Here is a 21072-nt window from a genome sequence, read left to right on the forward strand (position 1 = left end):
GCCCTGGCAAGTTGAGTTCAGGCTCTTGCAGTTAGGCCGGAATGCACCTAGAGGCCCAGGTCTGCCACTGACGGGGTGGGTGGGCGCGGCTGGCCGAGCGACCGGCGGTGGCACCGGCACCGGCCCCCTCCCCCCGCCGCGCGCCCCTCCCCCCGCCCCCGGGTCCCGGCCCCGCCCTCGCCGGCCAGGCCGTCCTGTCCCCGCCTCCTCGCCCCGGGCTGCAACAGGTGCCTCCCCGAGCAGGAAGCTCGCGCCGCCGTCGCCGTCCCGCTCCGCTCCGTTCCCCCGACGCGTTCAGGACCTGCTGCGCCAGGCGCGCCGTCCCCGGGCCCCGCGTGCGTCCCCACGAGGAGAGTGACCCCATCGCCCGACCTTCTCCTCCCCGGGGCCAAGCGTGCCCGGCCGCAACTCCCGCAGCCCTTTCGCCGCCTTGAAAGCCATGGACGCCACGGAGCCGCAGCCGGACCCCGATGGCGGGGACGCCCCTGGCCACGAGCCAGAGGGCAGCCCCCAGGACGAGTTCGACTTCTCCATCCTCTTCGACTATGACTATCTGAATCCTATCGAAGGTCGGTGGAGGCTCCTTCTGTCCGGCCCCGGGAGCCCAGGCAAGGGTGTGGGCAAGAGGCCCCTCTTTGCTCCGGATAACGACCCTTCCTGGTGGTGGAGGAAGGGCCGCTGGTGTGGGGAGAAGCCTCCCCAGGTGAGAGGCAGAGGAGGCCCTGGTGGCCGCCGCTGCCCTTAGGGGGCAGCACCTTGGCTCGTAGGGGCGTCAGCTTCCAGTTTCTTCCCAGGGTCGCTGTTAGCGAAGCCCCAGGCGGCGGGTGCCAGGGTGGGGTTGGATCTGCGGGCTCCTTGCCTGGGAGTGTCCGTCAGAGGCCCTGGGGAGGGCTCTGCTCCGAAGGGAGGATGTGAGGCAGTAGCCTGGAGTATGCCAGGGACAGGCCCCTCGGGAGGTCGCCGCCGCCACGGCGTGTGAGCAGCGCGTGCTGGAGACCTTGTGTGCTGACAGTGAGGAAGAGACTTGGACGCGAGGAGGCGGCCGTTTCCTCCTGCATCGCCGCTCTGTTTGGGTTGGGATGAGGATGGAGGGGGATTGTCCGGAGTGGACCAGGCTAAGCTGGTCTCAGTGTTCGGCAGCCTCCAGCCCTGAGGGGCGGGTGGGTGGGAGGTGTGAATTCTGGAAGACAAGCTGGAGCTATTTCTGGCCGAACTCTTGTGCGGCTCAGCGCCTCCAGCTGCCCTGTCTTGCAGGGGGACGGGGACTTCCCCAGGCTGGGCCAGTGCTCGTCAGTCATTTCACGTTTTGAGCAGGAGCCTTCAGCAGGAGGAGGGGGAGGAGGAGGTCACAGATCGCTGTATTTTTTCTGGTTAGCAGGTTGTCTTGGAAAAAAAAAAAAAAAACCCAAGCAGGCTTCCTGATTTTGACAGCCCAGCCCAGCCAATGCTTACTTCAGGGCGAGCCTATTGGTGACTTCCAGATGCTGCTTGTGGCGGGAGGGTAGATCTGGTGGGCGAGGCCTGGAGGGCTCCCTGGTGGTGCTCTGGTGGGCTGCCGCGCTAGGCAGATGGATGGAGCGGCTGTCCTGCTCTGGCCGTTCGCCTTGCTGGCCACCGTAGGGGAGGGACTACATTCGGCTTTGGCTCCTGTCTGCACTTGGGTGAAGGCAGGTGGCGATTGGTAGCCAGTTTGTTTGGGCCAGAGATGGAAACAATTAGCCAGCCCAGGAGATGGGTCTCGGAGAGCTGCACTCTGGAGACCATCTTGACTTTGAAAAGATAAAATGAAGGTTCTGCAAACTATCCCTGCTGACATCAGTGGTCTCTATCCGTGAAGATTAAAGTCATGTTGTGCAGGGAATGAATACACCCCTCCAAGATTTACAATTGGTTAACTTTCTTTTTGGAGGGGGGTAGGGTGTGGGGGTTTCCAGGAAATAGCTTCCAAGCTGAATGTGGTGGGAGGTCCTTCTCTAGTTTTTCTTGGCAAGTGTGGTTTGGTGGCCACCAGATGGGTATCTAAATGACCACAATGAAAACTCTGGAATATTTTTTTAAATGAAGTATTTTTCGGAACAGTCTCTTATTTACAGAAGCGTTATGAAGACAGGACACAGTTTCCATACATCCCAGCTCCCAGTTTTCACCTATTAACATTGTACATCAGCAACGGGACCTTTGTAATGGTTAACGAACCAATACTGACACGTTATTTTCAAAATCCATCCTAGGTTGTTCAGGTTCACAAAGTCCTTGTTTGTATGACCTTGACAGCGGTGATGGGGAGGTAGCTGCTGGTGCTTCATAAAGTTCACGCACATGGGGAACTCAGATCTTGGTGCAAAACAATTCTGGAATCCTTGCAAAGGAGGTGGTGTTGAGAAGCTTCCTGCAAAATGCAGATGGTGGAAAAGCTTGGAGGATTTCACACGCTTTATGCATCAGAATCAATTCCCTGGTCTTTGTCCCCCAGGTCTCTGTGTAGCACCCTTGGATTTTCCTGATATTCTTTTCTCTGATTTAAATGAGAGCTTGGGGTTCTCGGGAGGCCCAGTTTGAAGGTGGATTGTCCCTCTGAAGAACAAGTTGAGTGTGTGTTTCTCAACTAGGCTGATGTTGACTGGGGTCACTTGGTTGAGGACAGGTTTCTGTACAAACCATGCATGCTCTTCAGAAGCAAGTTCCCGGGTGCAGCCTGCCCATAAGGAGCAAAGAGCTGCCCGCGGAGACCAGGCAGGAAGAGCAGGGACAGTGTGAGCTTGGCAGGGCTGCTCTGGGATGCTGCAGATGTGGGTCTGGCTCCCTCAGCTGCACTTCCCCCAAAGCCACGTGGCAGTGACCTTCTTGGCTTTTGTGGAGTGGAAGCCCCCTAGGGCCGACCCTACCCTTCGTCCTCCTGTGTTCTGGACTTACACATGGTGTGCTAAGCCAGACACTTAGCTTCTGGGTGTGATGCAAATCGAGGGAGGATGGGGACTGCTCACAGGGACAGAACTGGTGACCAGCATTAGTGAGGCTGCTGAGGGCATTACGGGACTATGGCACCTAGCAGGCTGAGCAGCGAGTTCTGTGATCCCTGCACCTTCCCACTCCCCCACTCTCAGAGGGGCACAGTAGGGCACAGAGAGGTAAAGTAATTTTCTCAAGCCTGCAGAGCTAGTAAATGGCAGAGCTGAAATGTGAGCCACCGCGCTGCCACGCCCCGTGCTGCGGTGGGAGGGATCCTTGTCCTGCAGTTGATGAGAGACGCCTGTGAGCCACTTGGCAAGGGCCTGAGACCAGGGCAAAGCTGAATTGGAAGCATTCGCCACGGGGGCCATCTTGAACAAGTTTCCAAGCTTTTCTGCTTACCTGGGCAGTGCCTGGAGGCTGTGGGTGCACTCGGTCCAGTCCATTAACACAGGGTGTGGTGTGTTCCCTGCAGTTCATTAGCCCCTTGGCTTTTGTTAAATAGAGGTGCACAGTCCTTAACTGTTGAGCACCTGCTGGGTTAAATCCTGGGATACCTGTGCTGGGCGGTAAGGCCCTCTCCTCCCCCACTCCTGCCCTGGGTTGGGAGGTAAGGCCTCTGTTGAGTCCTCTTATCTGTTGCCTTTTCTGTCTGAACATACCACAGTAGAAGTAGTAGGAATCCTGGCCTCATTTTTGGCTCTAGCAGGCATACCTCTAGCACTGGCTTCAGGATGGAGATGTGTGAATGATGCACCATTTTGTTTTGAGAGGGAGCTTTTTTCTGCTGGTTTCCTCCCCAGATGGCAGCAGAGGCCTCCAGCAGGAGCCAGGAGCTCAGCTTAGTCCTCCCCCATGGCAGCAGGAACCCAGTTTGAGTCATCCCTGAGCCTCCTGGGGTCTGCATTGGTAAGCAGGTGGCATTGGGAGCCACCAATGTATGAACTCAGCAATCAGATGTGGGCTGTGGGCATCTGAACTGTTAGGCCGAATGCCTGCCCAGGATACATTGAATTATGTTAAGGAAGTGCACTCATCCATCCATTCCTATTTCCTTGAGATATTTTTAGGCATGGGAGTTTAATTACATCAGTAAGTTTCTTGACACTCGTGGAACAATGATTTTATTCTTCTGAGACCCATCAATATGTTGGCTTGTACTGACAGGTTTTCTAATATTGACACATTCCTGGTGTACACTCCACTTGGTTATTGGGGTGGCATCTATTTGATGCTGTTTCATTTTCCCAGCAGAGTTGACAAAGGTTTGTGTACAGTGCTGTCAGGTTGTTGTTTCTGTTCGTCTTGGCCCGGGAATGCTTTGTGACTCGTGGCATTCTGGTTTGGAAAGTTGCGATACAGTCTCTCAGATGTGGTTTTGGGAGAGTTGTTTCTTTTTAAATTTTGTGTTTGTTCATCTGATGGTGCTCATTCACTTGTGCTTCAAATGTTCTTGGTGGAAACTGGGAACTGGCAACACAGTCCCAGGCCCCCACAGGTGTGGCAGGACCCCACTCTCTGGAGCCGAGCTGACGGGCTGAGAGTGCAGCCCTTGTCCTCCAGGGTGGGGAGGGGCCCAGCTGCTGGTCCAGGCACCCACCCGGAGCTGTCGCTGCATGACTTTCTCTGTTGTGTCCACAGGCACTGGGCTGCTTCACACTTTCTGTTTCTGCTGGAGTCAGTTTGGGTGGTGAATGACATCTGAGAAATCGTCCCTTCCATCTGTCTAGATTTGAGACAAAAACCCACATTTGCTTGAGATGTTCCAAGGGGACTTCTACTTTTTGTGTATGTTGTTGGGGAGGTCAGAAGCCAGGGATGATACGACAGTGCGGGCAGAAATGGGCGGCCTTCCTGAGGTCACGGACCCTGTGAATGCTGATCCTGTCCACGGACACTGAATGCTGGTCCTGTGCCAGGTCCTGTGGGGATGGAGAGATGACTTAGTTGTGGTCTCTGCCCTTTTCTGGTCCTCAGGGCATTCTGGGACATGGTAAACAAATAATGACAAATGAGGTGCTGAGATATAATATCTGGTGTGTGTGTGTGTGTGTGTGTGTGTGTGTGTGTGTGTTTATGATGCTTACTAAAAATAGCCAGCCAGCAGGTTCACTAAGCACACATGGCTTTCAGGCATTGCTGTCTGTCTGTGTTAAGCACAGACCTTCATAAACCTGCGCTGGGCAAATAACGTCTCCAGGTGCAGCTGGAAAGGTGAAGTGGGGCTGAAATCCAACTTTGGTCATGCCAGGGAGGCAAAGGGAATGGACTAAGGTGGCCTCCATCTAAGGCTTCCCAACTGAGCACAGGGCATCCTAGGTCCAGGCGCCTGGTGCCCCTGTGCTTCAGGCGGCCTTCAGTTTTGATTGGGAGCAGCTGCGCTGTCAGCCTGGGGTGGGCAGTATTGGCAGCTGGGTTGCCCGGGCTCACCTGCCCTGTGAGGTGGCAGGTTTAGTAAATTTGGAGAACACAGCTTAGGCTGTTTCTCTATCCTGCCTCAGCAATACAATATCCACCTGGCCAGAGGAGTCAGTCTGTTTGGGGAATGTTGTGCTGGTTTCTGAAATCCCCAGATAATCATCAAGCCTGAAGTCCGTGTTAAGGCAAAAAGGTGGTTTATTCAAACTAACCTAGGGCTCCCAGCCACGTCCCCCAGCCCAGCATGGCCGGGCGGGGGAGGGGCAGCCGCTGCAGGATCCACAGCAAGCCCGTGAGCCAGAGAGAGAGAAAGGAAAAGAAAGACCCCGAGAGCCCAAGCTCCCCAGTTTTTATACATTTCAGGCTATTAATTATACAGTCATGATCTAGCAGGCTTCTATTGGTGGGTTTGAAACTAGCAACTTTCAAAAAGTATAGGGTGGTGGATCTTATCAAACACCAGGTACCTCCTTCCTGAGGAGTGGTCTGCCTACGTGACCTGCCAGGTGTCCTGCTGGGTGTCAGGCCTAGAATCCACACAGCCCCCAGCCAAGCCATCAAGGCGGGATCACAAAGGGCAGAAAACTTCCAGGCTCTTCAGGGGTGATTTAAGTTGGTGGAGAGTCATGCATTCGAAAGTAACAAGGACTGGATGCTGGGGGTCCCCCACACTGGACGGCTCACAGCTAGAAAGTGCTCCGCATTCAGGCGGAGCCCCAGTCTTGTGACACCGTTGGCACACACTCCTCCTGTGGCTATGGGTATACACTGTGGGGCTGCTACTCCCCTGAGGGCAGCATCCTCATTATCACACTTCCAGAAAACTCAGAAATGAGCAAAGACAGCGAGCTGCCCAGGGAACCTGCTGTTCTCTCCTGCTTTCTCCATCCCCGCGGAGGGTCACTTGTGGCTGAAGCCGGCATCTCTGGGCTCTCTTCTTCCTGCCAGCCTTCTGGCTCAGCAATTCAGAGCCACAGGTCTCCTATCAGAGCATCTCGACTGTGCATTCTGTCTCGGCTTCCTTCTACCAGGGTAACCTCAGCTAAGCAGAAGTGCCTGGCGTGTGGCAAACACACAGGACATACTTGCTGGGCAGATGGGTGCAGTGTTACGCAATTCCTGCGCGGTGTACTGGAGGACATGTGATTGTGGTACTGCTTTGGCCTTGCATGTTCTCATCTGTGAAATGGGACTGGGGAAGCCACTGTCCATCTCCTCAGGTGGACTGGGCATTGTGGGCACGTGTGATTCAGGGCCCGTGCAATGGGGTTCTCTGGGGGTGGGCTGACAGTGGCTGTGGCCCTGGCAGTGGCTCTGGGAGCTCCCACTCTCCTGAAGTCTTGATCGGAGCTGCGCGTCTTAGGTCCTGGAGCTCAGAGAATGAGCGGCAGGTTAAAGAGGCACACAGCCCCAGGGGTTGGTGATGGAAGCTGCACCCTGCTGGAGTTAGTGCCTCCACTCTGTCCTGACTGCGGAAACCCTCCTCTGTCCCTCCCTCAGCCCTTGAACTTAGCTGGCTGCAGTGGCTGCCTGGGGCTGCCTCTCTCAGGGATGCAGGGTCTCCCCAGGGGCCAGGCCCTGCCCCCCAGCCCCACCCCTCCCCTCGGCTTGAGCCAGAGCCAGGAAGATGCAGTCTTGAACTTGGGGCATGGAGGACGTGCTGTGCACCCCCACCCCCACTTCCTCCTCTTTCCCTCCCTAGCACAGGAAGTAGCCTCAGGCACTGAGCTTAGATTTTTTTTTTTGCTGATTGTTCTCAAACTCAACTGTGGGAATAAGGCAGGCCCTTGACCTTGGGGCTCTTCCTGGGGTGGCCCACCTGGAGAAGAGCCTGCTGGAGGTTCTCCATTTGACTCTACCTCCTGAATGAACCTGGATGGGGAACTCTTTCCCCCAAAGATGCAGATAGCAGAGACAGTGATCTGGTGAGCCCTGGTCACCCCACTCTGCCAGGATTGGCCTGAGGCCAAACTCACTCCTTCCCTTCTATCCCACACACCCTTCCCATCCCACCTCTGATTACTTTAAATCCAATGTTAGTTAAAGATAAGGATTCTTGAGAAAAGCTGGGATGAGGTGGCAGGGCAGGGGGAGGAGGGTGGCACCATGGCATGGCAGGTAAAGCTGCTACCTGTGGGGCCAGCATCCCATGTGGGTGCTGATTTGAGTCCTGGCTGTTCCACTTCTGATCCAACTTCCTGCTCATGTGCCTGAGAGAGCAGCAGAGGGTGGCCCAAGTGCTTGGACACCTGCCACTGATGTAGGAGGCCCTGACCCAGACCGAACCATTGCAGCCATTTGAGCAGTGAAAACAGTGTCTGGGAAGGTGTCTCCCTCTCTCCTCCCTCTCCCCGCCTCCCCCTTCACTCTCCTTTTCCCTTCTCTAACCCTCTCCCAACCTCTCCCTCCCCTTCCCCTTCTCCCTCCTCTGCTTTCTGTGAGACTCTGCCTTTCAAGCCAAATGAATAAATAAACTCTTTTTAAGAGAGCAAATGTAATTATTCCAGCCGAAGTGACTTCATAACGAAGGGCCAGCCTCAGCTTTCTGGCTGGTTACACAGGTATTGTTTTACTGTGGATCGGCTGAGATGCAAGCTTGATTCACACGGCGTGTGGTCACACTGCCCAGTAGGTAGGACTCTGGTGTTTTATGACAACCCAGCTGTTTTCTGGTTGGGAGCTTTCTGGTTTCTGTGCCATGTTCCACATTGGGCCTGGCTGGGTGTGTCCCTGTGGTGTCGTCTTAACTGGTTCCTCTGTCCCCTGTTCTTGCTCTAGGAATCTTGATTTTCCTCTGCAAAAAACAAAAAACAAACAAAAAAACCCCACAACTACTGAAGGTAAACCGTAAACCCGGAGTTGGCACTGGGGGCTGGCTCCTCCCTACCTTCTAATCTGATGATTTGTGAAACGGCATGTATTTTTTTTCCCTTGGGGGCCTGCATTAGTTAATAGATGTTTGGCATTTGGAAAAGCCAGCCCTTCCCGTGTGAGCCTTAATTGAGCTATGCTCGGGTGAGCTTTGTGGAGGGAAGAAAGCAGCCAGTGGAGGTGGGGATTTGTCAAAGTCCTTACCGAAACAGACCTGCTTGGGGAGGGGGCAGGGACCCCACTGTGCCTGCAGAAGTTCTTTAACAGTCCACCGAAAGGGGCTGTTGACTCACGTGCTCCCCAGAAGGTGGACTGCTAAGTCTGTGGCTTTGGTTTTGTTGTCCCAAACAGGGGAGGAATGTCTTAATGACTGGGGGCTGCCAGGGGCCCCACTACCTTTAGCCCTATGCTGGGCAAGAGTGCCCACCCCATGAACATGGCTGTGAAGTGAAAGCTCCCAGGGAGAAGTATAAATAAAGAACCTGCCAGGGATTTAAAAATCTCTGCCCCCGGCCAGGTGTTGCCCAAGGCCCCAACTGTCTCCAAGGGGAAGTGTGCACTTGGATTTGAGGTTGACCAAACGCAGAGTGGAAGTTGGCTTTGTCAGCAGACAGGGCTGATGCTGTTGGAGGTGGCTAGTGGCAGGCAGAGGAGGGCTGCTGGCTGTGTCACTTCGGAGATGAGACGGGCTGGGGTCGCTCCTGCTCGAATCCCTTTCTGGCTGGAGCTAAGCGGGGAGATCATCTCAGCCAGCTCTGGCAACCTGAAATCTATTTCTGGTTCATGCTTCTGGCCAGATCTTCCCTTCTCTTTTTGGGGAGGAAGCCAGCCCAAATCCTGCTGGCTGCTGTACACTGCACCTCTCCTTTGTCACACACAGGCCCTTCTCAATCACAGGTTTGGTCTCCGGTGGCTGGCTGGGCAGCAGCCAGAGGGCATGCATCCAGAAATCACCTCTAGTTGTGAGAATAACAAAGGAACTACCCCTGCACCTTCCCCAGGGCTACCCGTGCTGTGTAGTTCCATGTGTAGGACATTTCAAGTCCAGCTGGTGGGGAGGGGAGTCAGTCGAGTGGTGGCTCCTGGGTGGAACACACACATGTTGTATGTCCCAAGTGTGGTGACTTCGTGCAAAAAGGCATGAGATGGACATGGGTGCGTTTCAGGGCACATAAAGTGATGCCTCCAGTTGCATCCCAACTTTGTCCCTATTTCTGTCACCTTGAGGGTGTTTCTGCGCCCTGTGCCTCAGTTTCCCCACGGGAAACACATCAGAGAGGACATTCCTGCCTGAAAGTGCACAAAGAGCTGATGGCACAGTGACTGTCCCCTACCTGGTGGAGTGAAAGGGCAGGAGGAGCACTGTGGGGTGCTTCAAGACAGGGTGCGCCCCAGGAGACAGCCCCAGCCAGCAAGGGGAGACTTTCCCGGCACACAAGAGGCACACCAAGTTCTATCTGCCGGAAGCCTCAACCCTGCTGGCTGCATCTCCAAGGTGACCTTGAGGTCTGCGGGTTGCAGATTCCATACGTTTCCCCGCCCTCACACGTCAGTGTGTGGGCGCGCGAGTGTTTTTACACAGGGCTCTGCCAGCCCCAGGTCTGTCAGGCTCATTGCTACAGTGCCTGGCCTCATGGCAGGCCTGTTGAGCCTACTGTTGGCCATGTCTGGAGAGCGCAGACGGTCTCTTTGCTGGGGCAAGGTCAGGAAAGACCAGAGCAGTCAGGGTGGCTTTGTCCAGGGTTCTCATGGTGCTGAGCCAGGATGGCAAGCGTCCCTGCCTCCCCTCACTGGCCCTTCAATGCCTGATTTATCCCGGAGGAATTTCTCCACGTCCAGGCACTCAAGCCTGTGTGTGTCACCTCTGAGTGCAGGGCGGGACAGCCTGCGTCTCTGTTGTTGTTAGTGTCCATGATTCACTGGTTGGGAATCCCATGCCTGCAGAGCCCGTGTGCATGGTGTGCGTGGCGCCGTGTCTCCGGGGGGCCTCAGGGGCGCTTTGGAATTGGGGCTGAGTGGAAGGTAATCTGCTGCTTTGCAGAGAGGTTCTTTCCTGTCTGCCAGATGAAAAAGCCACACGCCTGCCTATGCTGTGGCCACGGATGGGCCGGTGGAGTCAAAGCGATGTGGGGCTGTCCCTCCACTGTCCTCTGGTTGCGGATCTGTGGTGCCAGGTGGTGGCATCCTGGTCACTGCCATGGCGACAGACTGTAATGTCTCAAAGCCACAGGGTTGGGAACTCACACTAGCTCTGGCTGTGAGCTCATGGCGTGAGGGGCCGGCTGGCTGGTCACCTCGGATGGGGATGAGCCGTAGCTCTGTGGCCTGGTGGCCAGCTGGAGGGCTGTCTGGTTTCTAGGCTCTGCCCTGCCCGTCTTTTCCCAGGATTTAAACCTGAAAGCCTCTCTCTCTGCTGCCTCTCCTTGGAAGGACAGCTGCCCTGGTGTAGGTTGTTACCCTGCTGAGCTTCTATTTTGGTCACTCTGTTCTGCTTCCCGAAAATTCCACCCGCCTGTAGTTCTCGTTGGAGAAGATGTTCTCTTACTGTTCCCCTTTTTCAAAAGCGATCTGTCAGCGGCCGTTTCAGACTTGGCCGTAGGTCTGTCTGAGAGGGTGGGCAGCGGGCCCGCAGGAGAAGGCGCTGGCGGGGACGACCCTGCGGCCTGCATATGATTTTAAAAATAATCCTTGACTCAATTCTGGGGCAAATGGAGGGATGGGAACATTCCAGAAGAAAGGAACCAGTGTCTGTGGTTGTTGGGGAGCTACCTGCTCCAGCCATGTCTGTTCAGGGGAGCCTCCTTACCTACCTCGGGACCGGGAGGTAGCCGTCTAGGAGAGAGCCCCTTGTGTGATAAGTGGGGTACAGTTGTGGTTGTGGGGAAGGGAGCCAGGTTTCATGAGCCTGACTCCCAGCTCTGAGCCTCAGCGGCTGTGTGAGCCCTGGCCCCACCTGCGGCAGGTGGGGGAAGCAGGCAGGTGAATGCAGGGGATGTATGCGCCGTGCCTCTTGGTGCAGGCACCTGGCGGTAAGATCATTTCTGGCATTGCTGGTAGCTGGCTGAGTTGCTCCCCCAGGCAGTCTGGAGCAAAAAGCACAGAATACAGAATTAGCCGGGGGGGGGGGGGGCAGTGCTGGATGCCACCTTTCCCTAGTTCACATGTTTCGCAGCCCCGGGTCCTCCACATGGGGGGCAGGGGTCCAAGCCTGTGGGGTCCTCCACATAGGGGCAGGGGTCCAAGCCTGTAGGGTCCTCCACATAGGGGCAGGGGTCCAAGCCTGTGGGGTCCTCCACATAGGGGCAGGGGTCCAAGCCTGTGGGGTCCTCCACATGGGGGCAGGGGTCCAAGCCTGTGGAGTCCTCCACATGAGGGCAGGGGTCCAAGCCTTTGGGGTCCTCCACATGGGGGCAGGGGTCCAAGCCTTGGGCCATCTATCTCCTATTGCTTTCCCAGATGCAGTAGCAGGGAGCTGGATCGGAAGTGGATCGAGCAGCCACATGGGATGCCAGCGACGCAGGCAGTGGCTCAACTGGCTGTGCCACGGAGCTGGAACTCCCACGTGGTTTCTGAGGACTGATAAGAGCAATGATGAAGTGCCGACCAGCGCATTTCCTTTTCATAGAGATTCTTTCTGTAGCAGGAACGGGACGGAATTTTCTCTTTAAGGATCCTTCAGTAATGACAACCATACGCGGGTTCTGTCTGCTGAGGCTTCTGTGTGTTGAGGGCTGTTGTGGGGTGAGCAGACCCTCAGACTGTGTCAGCACCCACAGTACCTGCCCCACCCGCTCCCCTCACATGGCATGAGTTCCTGGAGTTTCCCCAAGTCTCGCGGCTGGGGGTGGGACACTCTTGCACTGGGCTTGCCTCTGGGGTGACCGAGCGAGACCTTTTGCTCGTGGTAGCCTGGACTAGTCTCCCCAATTTCTTGCAGTTTCTGGGAGCAGTGCTCTAATACTCAAGGGGTCTCTGAGCAGCCTCCGACCCAGTTCTGAGGAAAGGCAGGACCCTCTGGGAGGCCCACTGTAGGCATGGCCTGGGCTATCTGCTGTAGCTGGAGGTGTGCTCGTGTCCTCTCTCTGCGTGGTTCTGGGCTTGAGGCACGCCTCCTGGGAAATGCCCACGGCAGCCCCTGAGCCCCTGCCGCATGCAGGTTGCGTCTGCTGGGCAGGGCTGGAGGGCATGGTAAGTGCAGCGGCGGCGGGTGAGCCAGTGGCCTTAGCATCTGCCTTCATCCCGGGTGAGAGGGGCTGAGATGCGACTGCTGGCCTCCAGGGAGCAGGGCCCGGGGCTGCTGTGGATGCCACAGAAGCCCTCGCTGCAAAGCAGCTGCTGGAGCGGTGCCACCTCCCTCTGCCCTGCTCCAGCTGTGGGCCACGGCAGTTCCTCCACCTCCTTGGGGTTCACGTCATCTTCTACGTCTTTCAACATCCCATGGGGTTGTGAGGATCGAGTGGTTTTCTACATGCGGTGCTCCCAGCAGTTCCTGATGATGATGATGATGGTGGTGGTGGTGGTGGTGCAGGTGGGCTTAGGGGTGGTCATTGTTGGGAGACCCCTGTCTGCCTTCCAGTGGTTCACATTCTAGGGGGGTGCAGATCAGTTAATCTGACACACATTTCGTGTGGGGCTTGGCAGGATCTGGGGCATAGAAGCAGAGCTGCCTGCTTGAGCCTGGGAGTCAGGGAGGGCCTCTAGGTGGAGGTGGCTTAAGTCTATCACAACAGGGAAATAGGAGCTCCTTAAGAGAGTGAAGGCAGGAGGTAGGGACAGGAGTTCTGAGCAAGAGGAACATGTGCAAAGGCACCAGGGGCCTAGAGCTGCCACTTCTGAATCCCCAGTCCTCCGGGCTCTGCTTGCCTTTCAGGTGCCTCCCCTGACTGGAGAGATGTGATGAGAGGATGTCGCCTCCTTTTAGCGCTGCTGTTCCTCCTGCACCAGTCAGGAACAGGAAGTCTGGTGGGGGCTCCTTCATCTCTGTCTCTGTTTTAAAAGATTTATTTATTTTTATTGGAAAGGCAGATTTACAGAAAGAAGGAGAGACAGAAAAATCTTCCAGCTGCTGATTCACTCCCCAAGCAGCTGCAATGGCTAGAGCTGACCAGATCCGGAGCCAGGAGCCTCCTCCAGGTCTCCCACACGGGTGCAGGGTCCCAAGGCTTTGGCCGTCCTCGACTGCTTTCCCAGGCCACAGGCAGGGAGCTGGATGGGAAGCGTGGCAGCTGGAATATAAACTGGCACCCAAGTGAGATCCCGGCACATGGGAGGAGAGGACCCCTACACCTTCAACACCTTGTTCCTTTCTTGTTAAAGATTGGTGAGTCTGAAAGGCAAGAGAGTGAGCGAGAGCCAGTGCAAGCTTTCGTCTGCTGGTTTGCTCCCCAAATGACAGCAATGACAAGGGTTGGGTCAGGCCAAAACCAAGGACCTGAATGCCTTTCTGGTCTCCCACCTGGCTGGCAGGAGTCCAGGCACTTGGGCCATCCTCTGCTGGATGAGCATTAGCAGGGCTCTGGTTCAGAAGTAGAGACGCTGGGACTCGAACAAGCAGTCATGTGTGATACAGGCATCGCAGGTGGCAGTTTGATCCGCTGCACCACAGCACCAGCTCCCACTTCTTTCTAACATTTACTCTTCAATCCATTTCCGCTTAGTCCTGATGTGGGCAGACTGCATGTGTCCTGACAGTGTGCCGTGTTGAATGTGGTGGGGGTAGAAGGTGTTAGGATGAGGCAGAAGTCTGCAAACCTGGCTCCCCAGGGATGTCTGACGCCTCGGCACTGAAATCCCAAGGCAGGGCGATGGGGCAAGCCATACCCAGCTACGAGCCTTGGCTAGCCACCGTGTCCCAGTTGAATTGAGTAACTTCTTTTTTGTGTGTGTGTGTGTTTCTACACTCCCTCCTATATATGGAGGTGACACTGATTTTCCATTTGTGGGAATAGTGTCAAGTTTCCTTTTAAAATTATAAAAAAGAAATTCATGTAAGTGAATTTCAATAGAAATATTAAGTAAATACTATTTCCTGGCGGTGCGGGGCTAGCACAAGAACCGTGCAGTTGGTAGGAAAGCAGCTTTCTGGAAGCCCTCCCGAGAGCACAGCAGGATTCAGAGCTGCAGCCTGGCTTCACCTGGTGTCTAGTGGGCATAATAGTGGTGATGGTGACAAGGGTGGCAGCCCAGGGAACAGCCACAAAGAGTCCCAGCTACTTAAAGGGGTGCGTTGAGGGGCCAGTGCCTGGCACTGAGCGCACAGTGACGTTTCTTTGTTACCCTCTGCTTCCCTGCTTGCTGCGACGTGAGGCTGTGGGGTGTGAAGCAGAGGTGCAGGCAGGAGGTGCTGCCTGGCTCAGCGGCTGTAAATGTCTCCACTCAGCGGAGCAAGCAAGCGGGGCTTTCTGTTCCCCAGGCCCATGTGACTGTGTTTTGCCAATACCATGTCAGCCCCCAGGGCCTGCTGCCCTCATCATGTGCCATGTGGTTTTTCCTCTGATCAGGCCGGAGTTTTTTTGCCCACAAGCTTCCTGTACTTGCTTTTAGTTGGGTCACAGGGCCGTGGACCTACAGGATGCTGCCAGGCATGGATTTGCCCTTGATGTCTTGCTAGATTGAGGACGGATGCTGTTACCTACCAGGGAAGCATGCGTGTGTGTGCGAGCTTGCATGCACCCAAGTTCAAAGCTAAGTTGATTTTGTCAGTAGCTTCCCAAGAACTCCAGGCCCTAACTGCTCACACCAAGAGGTTTGCAGAGGCTGATTCAGTCTGTGCTGCAGCCCGGAGTGGGCGGGGACTTTTCCAAAGCCACATGGGCTGGTTAGCAGTGGAGTGGGGCCACAGTCTCAATTTCCTGCTTTGTAGACCGGTGTTTCATTACCACATTATCATGTTACGTCACTCCCACCACCACTAGCAGCGAAGTGGAAGGTTGTCTCTCGGGAATTGCCTTTCATATCACATCCACAAACCAGCCACTTTCCTGCCTGCCCAAGTGAAGCCATTGTCACCTGGGCCCAGCAGGGACTGCGATGCATTCATCGTGTGTGTGTGTGTGTGTGTGTGTGTGTGTGTGTACACGGCCCTCTCAGCCCTCTCACCCTCTTTTTGTACACTGTGCATTTTGCTTTCTCCTTTAAACCAAGTCTGGGCGTCATTCCCAGCAATGCAGCTGGAGCATCCCACGCCTTTTGTGGCTGTGCTGCCTCCTGGCCGCGCGTGAGCAGGGGAGCCGCTTGGCCGCCCCCCTTGGTGGGCTTGAAGGGGGTTCACGGGGGCTGTCGGCCCCTGCTTCAGGCGCTCTCCATTCTACATGTTACCCTTCCTGAGCACCTTGCCTTCTGCCTTTAGTTTGGGACTTCCTATCTTGATTTTTTTTTTCCACATGGACATTTCTGAACTTGCATTATTAATTCAACCAGCCAGCCGGCAGATCTTATTTGAGGTCCTGCTTGGTGGCAGGCCTGACCCCGTGCCGGAGCCAGGATCTTCATGGCGTTTAATGGGTGGCAGCAGTGAGACTGGAGGTGAGGGGAGAGTCAGACACGAGGAACTTCATGGAAGTCTCAGGAGGCACAGAGAATACAGCAGGGACCCACAGGAAGGCCTGAAGGTAGACGAGAAGCCACCCTCCAGGCCTTGGGTCATGATTCCTGCATTTACTTATTCCCTTGGCTGCTCAGCCACTGTTTATGGAGGGCCTGAGAGTGCCAGGCACTGTGGTAGGTGCTTGGCAAACAATGCCGAACCACGAGAGCCGCGGATCCAGGCTTACAGTCAAGTGCAGTCACCGACTGCATAGGGGCCAGGGAGCAAATGCTCTCATGTGTCCCAGCTGCCACCTCTGCTGCAGTTGTGCAACAGCAGCTGTGGAGCCCGTGGGAACGAGCAGGCGTGGCTGTGTTCCAATAAAACTTTATTTACAGACACTGTCTGTGGGCCATATGGGGCCCCTGGGCTGTGGTAGCAGGCTGAGATTCCCTAAACAGGTGCATGTCACGTGTGGTGTCGGTGGGTAGCAGGTGTAAGTGGAGGAAAGTCACTAGGGGTGGGGGTGATCTTGCGATGAGCTGATGTAAGGAGGTGCTTGCTGGGCAGGCAGGTGCATGGAAGCAGCCACAGGAAGAGCTTGGGAGAAAGATTCTAGGCAGAGGGACGGCACACTCAAGGTCACGGAGGCAGGAAGGAGTAGCAGATGTGTCAGCGGGACCTTTGTGGGCCATTGGGACAGTGAGACAGGTGGGGCATGTTGGGGGCATGAGCAGGGCATTGCCGACTCCTAGGTCCGATCTGAAAGTCCAGGGCCAGGGAGAGTGTTTTTAAGATATATTCTTATTGGAAAGGCAGACTCTACAAAGAGAAGGAGATACAGAAAGATTGTCCATCCACTGCTTCATTCCCAAAAAGACCTCAACAACCTGAGCTGAACTAATCTGAAGCCAGGAGCCAAGAGCCTCCTCTAGGTCACCACGTGGGTACAAGGTCTCAAGGCTTTGGGCCGTCTTTTGCTTTCCTAGGCTGCAAGCAGGGAGCTGGGTAGGAAGTGGAGCAGCGGGGACACAAACCGACACCCATATGGGATGTTGGTGCTCGCAGGCAGATAATTAGCTAGTTGAGCCATTGAGCCATGCCCCAGAGGAAGTTTCTATGCTGGGTTTTGAGAATGGACAATTTCAGGGACTACTGTATGGGGACCAGACTGCAGAGGCATGGTGGAAGTGGAGGGACCCAAGAGAAGGTGACAGTGTGCTAGATCAAGGTTGGGCAGGGGAAGACGTGTGAATTTGGTTTTTGGTGATGGAGCACTGAGGGTGTGTTGCTGGGCTGGAAGAGAGCCAAGACTGATCCATGTGCTGATGGAGAGAGCTGGGGGTTAGGGCTCTGATGGGCAGAGGTCATGGAGATGGATGAGAATGGATACTTACCCCTAGCCGTGCTGTGTGTGTGCACCTGTGTGGGGGGACAGTGGGGTACGAGATCAGTAGGACAGGTGTCTGCGCGGGAGTCAATGTCAGTATCAGGTGGAGGGTGGTGATGTGGTGAACTGAGGCACTGGATCTAAGCAGTGTTCTATGACTGGAACCTTAGTTTGCTCATTTGTAAAGAGGTGTTGGTGGGACAGCAGTGAGGGGTCTGAGTGTGAGACTTTGTGGTGTACGTCTTACTGCCACACAGGATGCCACAGTCAGCATGGCATCCTCCGGGGTCACTCCCATAACCCTTGTTGGCACACCAGGAGGCAGGCTATAGACAATGCTCTTCAACCGTGGGTTGAAAGCCATCGGTGACCTAACAAGTTGTTGAAGGGTTTGCAGCCAGCGTTGGTGGCAAGCCAGCAGGGAAGGTTGGTGTCAGTTCTCCTAGGTCTCTGTTGTCAGGAAACCTGGGCTGAGGGCACCTGACTTCCCTGTGATGAGGGCCCAAGGCTGCGGCTTGGGGGCTGGCATGGTGGGGAAGGAAAGATGTGGATGACGGGTCGGAATCCGACCCAGGATGGCTGTTTCAGAGGCTTAAAAAGACCCCTCCCCCTTCTCTTTCCAGAAGAATCGAGTGCGCATAAGGCCGGCAGCCCACCCTCCGGACTCGAATACCCCGGCGATGTCCTGGACTGTGGCCTCAAGCCATACAGCCCCCTTGCCAGTAGTCTCTCTGGCGAGCCCCCCGGCCGGTTCACAGAGCCGGATAGAGTAGGGCCCCAGAACTTTTTGAGCCCTGCCCAGCCAGTGAGGGCCTCGGGTCTGAGCCCTCGGATTGAAATCACTCCATCCCATGAACTGATGCAGGCAGGGGGTTCCCTCCGCATGAGAGATGCTGGCCTGCCGCCAGAGCAGCCGCTGGTCGGGGCGGCCGCCGGCCCGAGGTTCACCTTGCCCGTGCCCGGCTTCGAGGGCTACCGCGAGCCGCTTTGCTTGAGCCCCGCTAGCAGCGGCTCCTCTGCCAGCTTCATTTCCGACACCTTCTCCCCCTACACCTCGCCCTGCGTCTCGCCCAATAACGGGGCCGACGACCTGTGTCCTCAGTTTCAAAACATCCCTGCTCATTATTCCCCCAGAACGTCGCCAATAATGTCACCTCGAGCCAGCCTCGCCGAGGACAGCTGCCTGGGCCGCCACTCACCGGTGCCCCGTCCGGCCTCCCGCTCCTCGTCGCCTGGTGCCAAGAGGAGGCATTCGTGCGCCGAGGCCGTGGGTGCCCCGCTGCCCGGAGCTTCCCCCCAGCGCTCCCGGAGCCCCTCGCCACAGCCCTCGTCTCACCTGGCACCTCCTGACGGTGCCCCTGCTGGCCACTCCCCAACGGCCGGCTCTGCCGTCCTCATGGACGCCCTGAGCAGCCTCACTGCGGACTCACCTTGTGGGGTTCCCCCGAAGATGTGGAAGACCAGCCCTGACCCGTCACCTGTGTCCGCCGTCCCAGGCAAGGCCAGTCTGGCCCGCCACATCTACCCGGCCATGGAGTTCCTGGGGCCCTGCGAGCAGGAGGAGAGGAGGAACTCGGCCCCTGAGTCCATCCTGTTGGTGCCGCCAACCTGGCCCAAGCAGCTGGTGCCGGCTATTCCCATCTGCAGGTGAGTAGGGCTTGGGAAGTTCATGGTCATCTCAAGAGATGCTTTTCTGATGCTGAGTATGGCTTTTCGAGTCAGGGGGACTGCTGGCTGGCTGGCTGTGATACCCTGAGAAGGGGAGTGACTGCTCCCAGCTTCCTCACCTGTAAGCTAGGCAGGATGAATGCACCTAACTCAGTCCCACAGTAACTGAGTCACTCGTGTGTTACCTCGTGTACCCCTTCAGTCACTCAGCAAGTACATAGGACATACCTGTCGTATGCCAGCCTCTGTTACACAGGTGCCAGGAGCTAGTGACGAATGTTTCTGCTCTTGGGGAACTCTTCCATCTCCTAAGAGGAATCAAGGCTTGTTGGCTCTCAGTGCCAAGTGATTTGGTGGAGGCCCATAGAAAAATGGGTAGTATGTGAGTCACGGACCCCTGAGCTCGGATCTGGGCAAGTTGACCAGGTACACGTTGGTGACAGTGGGCGGGCATTGTGGAACTCGCAGAATGGCCTCTGCTGCTGTCGGTCTGAGGCTGTGCCTGTGGCAGACATCGCTAATCAATCAAGACTCTTTCTCATCCAGCAGCTTTTTGATGCCAAGCCCAGGCAGGTCTCACTAACCTATCACCTGTTGTTACTGAGCCTTTTGCTGGCCTTGGTTCCTTTGCTGTGAGTTGAGGATGATGGCGGTGCCTGCCTGGTAGAGGTACTTTCAGAGGTTAGGAGCAATCTGCAAAGCCCTCAGCACAGAACCTGCACAAAGTGAGCTCTCAGGAAAGGAATGGGAGCCATTCCATCAAGGGCTTCCCTGTCACAAGCCTTGTGCAAGGAGACCGAGCTGGCTTGCTGGGACCCTGGGGCAGTGCTGGGGCAGGGATTGCCTCCACTGGCTAGGGTGCTTGCTGAGGGACGGACATAGTTCTGATGCCCTGGATCTGCCATTTCATTGGATCCTCACAACAACCTGGCTTGCTATCACTTCTTCATTTTGGTGACAAGGAGATGGGGGTGTGCAGAGGCAGACAGTGGCTGCTCTCCCACCAGTCTTACTAGGAGAGGAGCTGGGAGACTTTGCTGTCCCCTTAGTCCTGGGCTTCTCAGGCTCCTTTATCCCTCTGTATTTCAGGGAGATGAAAATAGACATGTCAACACCGGGCTTGAGGTGTGTGGGTCCGAGATTGGATGCTTCTGAAATGCTTCCTGCTGTGGCAGCTCGGTCTGAACACGAGAGTTTGTTGGCCGTCGTTGAGTCACATCCCAAATGGATGCGATGGCCTGGGCTGTGCTGGGTCAAAGCCAGGAGCTTCACCAAGGTCTCTCATGGATGCCAGGGTCCCAAGGGACCGACACTTGGGTCAATGTCTGCTGCTTTCCCAGGTGACGGTCCCGTTCCGAAGACAGCATTTCACAGTGAAATCCCCTGTTCAGAACCAAATCAGTTTGAGTGGAAATGGCAGTATCTCGCTGGGCCTTCTACCCACTGTAGTTTTTAATATGTCCCAAGGTATTGATACAGGGCTTAAGAGTCTTATTTTCAAACTCAAACGTTTTAACTCACAGACATGATACAGACATGAATGTGTAACACTGAGGCCTCTTGATGCTGTAACTGAGGTGGAAATAAAGGCCATCTGGATGCCTGAAGACCACCTGGGAAGGGGGCTTGAGGGAGCAGAGAGGCAGGAAAGAGGTGAGTGAGGATCCCAGCCACTGCCGGCAGAGACGGAACCGGCTCCCAGGCGAGGATCACCCACTGCTGAACCCTGCTGCTCCCATCTGTGGCCAGCAGCCCTCAGCTAAGTGGGAGAAGACATTCTGATGCATAATTTCTGCCACTTGTGACATGAATCCATGCACCTGCAACCTCAAAGCCACTTTGTGCAGCGCTTCTTGGAATGTCCTTCCTGCGTTCAATCCACAGCCACCTCCCTGCTGAATCACCACTGAAAAGCCACCAGGTGTCAGGGGTGATGGCCGAGACACCCCATGAGTGAGTGCTATGAGTGGTGCACTTGGCGTGGAGTCTGGAGGCAAGAGTTGGATCCTGTCTTGCCCTGTGACTTGGGGACACATCTCCGAGACATGGAAGGAACAGTGTAGAGACCAGATCTTTAAGGCCCCAGTTGGCTCTCCAGTGATGTAATTCTAAGCCCACGCCAAGTCTCTGTCCTTTATGCTAAGTTCCTATACTGTGAAAAAATGAAAACTACCCCCACAGCCTGACACCTCATATGTGACAGTTGGAACGTCTGATACCACAGCTAGGTCAGAGAGGTGATGAGAAATCA

At 55.7% G+C, this 21072-nt stretch overlaps 1 protein-coding gene across 3 annotated transcripts in view; it reads left to right on the forward strand.

Moving 5' to 3' along the window:
- The first annotated feature begins 238 nt into the window (after window positions 1-238).
- Window positions 239-21072, forward strand: part of NFATC2 (nuclear factor of activated T cells 2) — a 103216-nt gene continuing 82382 nt past the window's right edge. For 2 of the 3 annotated variants that reach the window (XM_058679318.1, XM_058679317.1), the window contains exons 1-2: window positions 239-569; window positions 17777-18800. In XM_058679318.1, the coding sequence (XP_058535301.1) occupies window positions 440-569; window positions 17777-18800 (1154 nt within the window). In that variant the 5' untranslated portion in view covers window positions 239-439. The remainder of the gene's footprint in view (window positions 570-17776; window positions 18801-21072) is intronic. The other variant, XM_058679319.1, reaches the window with a different exon arrangement.

The sequence above is a fragment of the Ochotona princeps genome, chromosome 22 (assembly GCF_030435755.1).
Source record: "Ochotona princeps isolate mOchPri1 chromosome 22, mOchPri1.hap1, whole genome shotgun sequence".
Taxonomy (NCBI): domain Eukaryota; kingdom Metazoa; phylum Chordata; class Mammalia; order Lagomorpha; family Ochotonidae; genus Ochotona; species Ochotona princeps.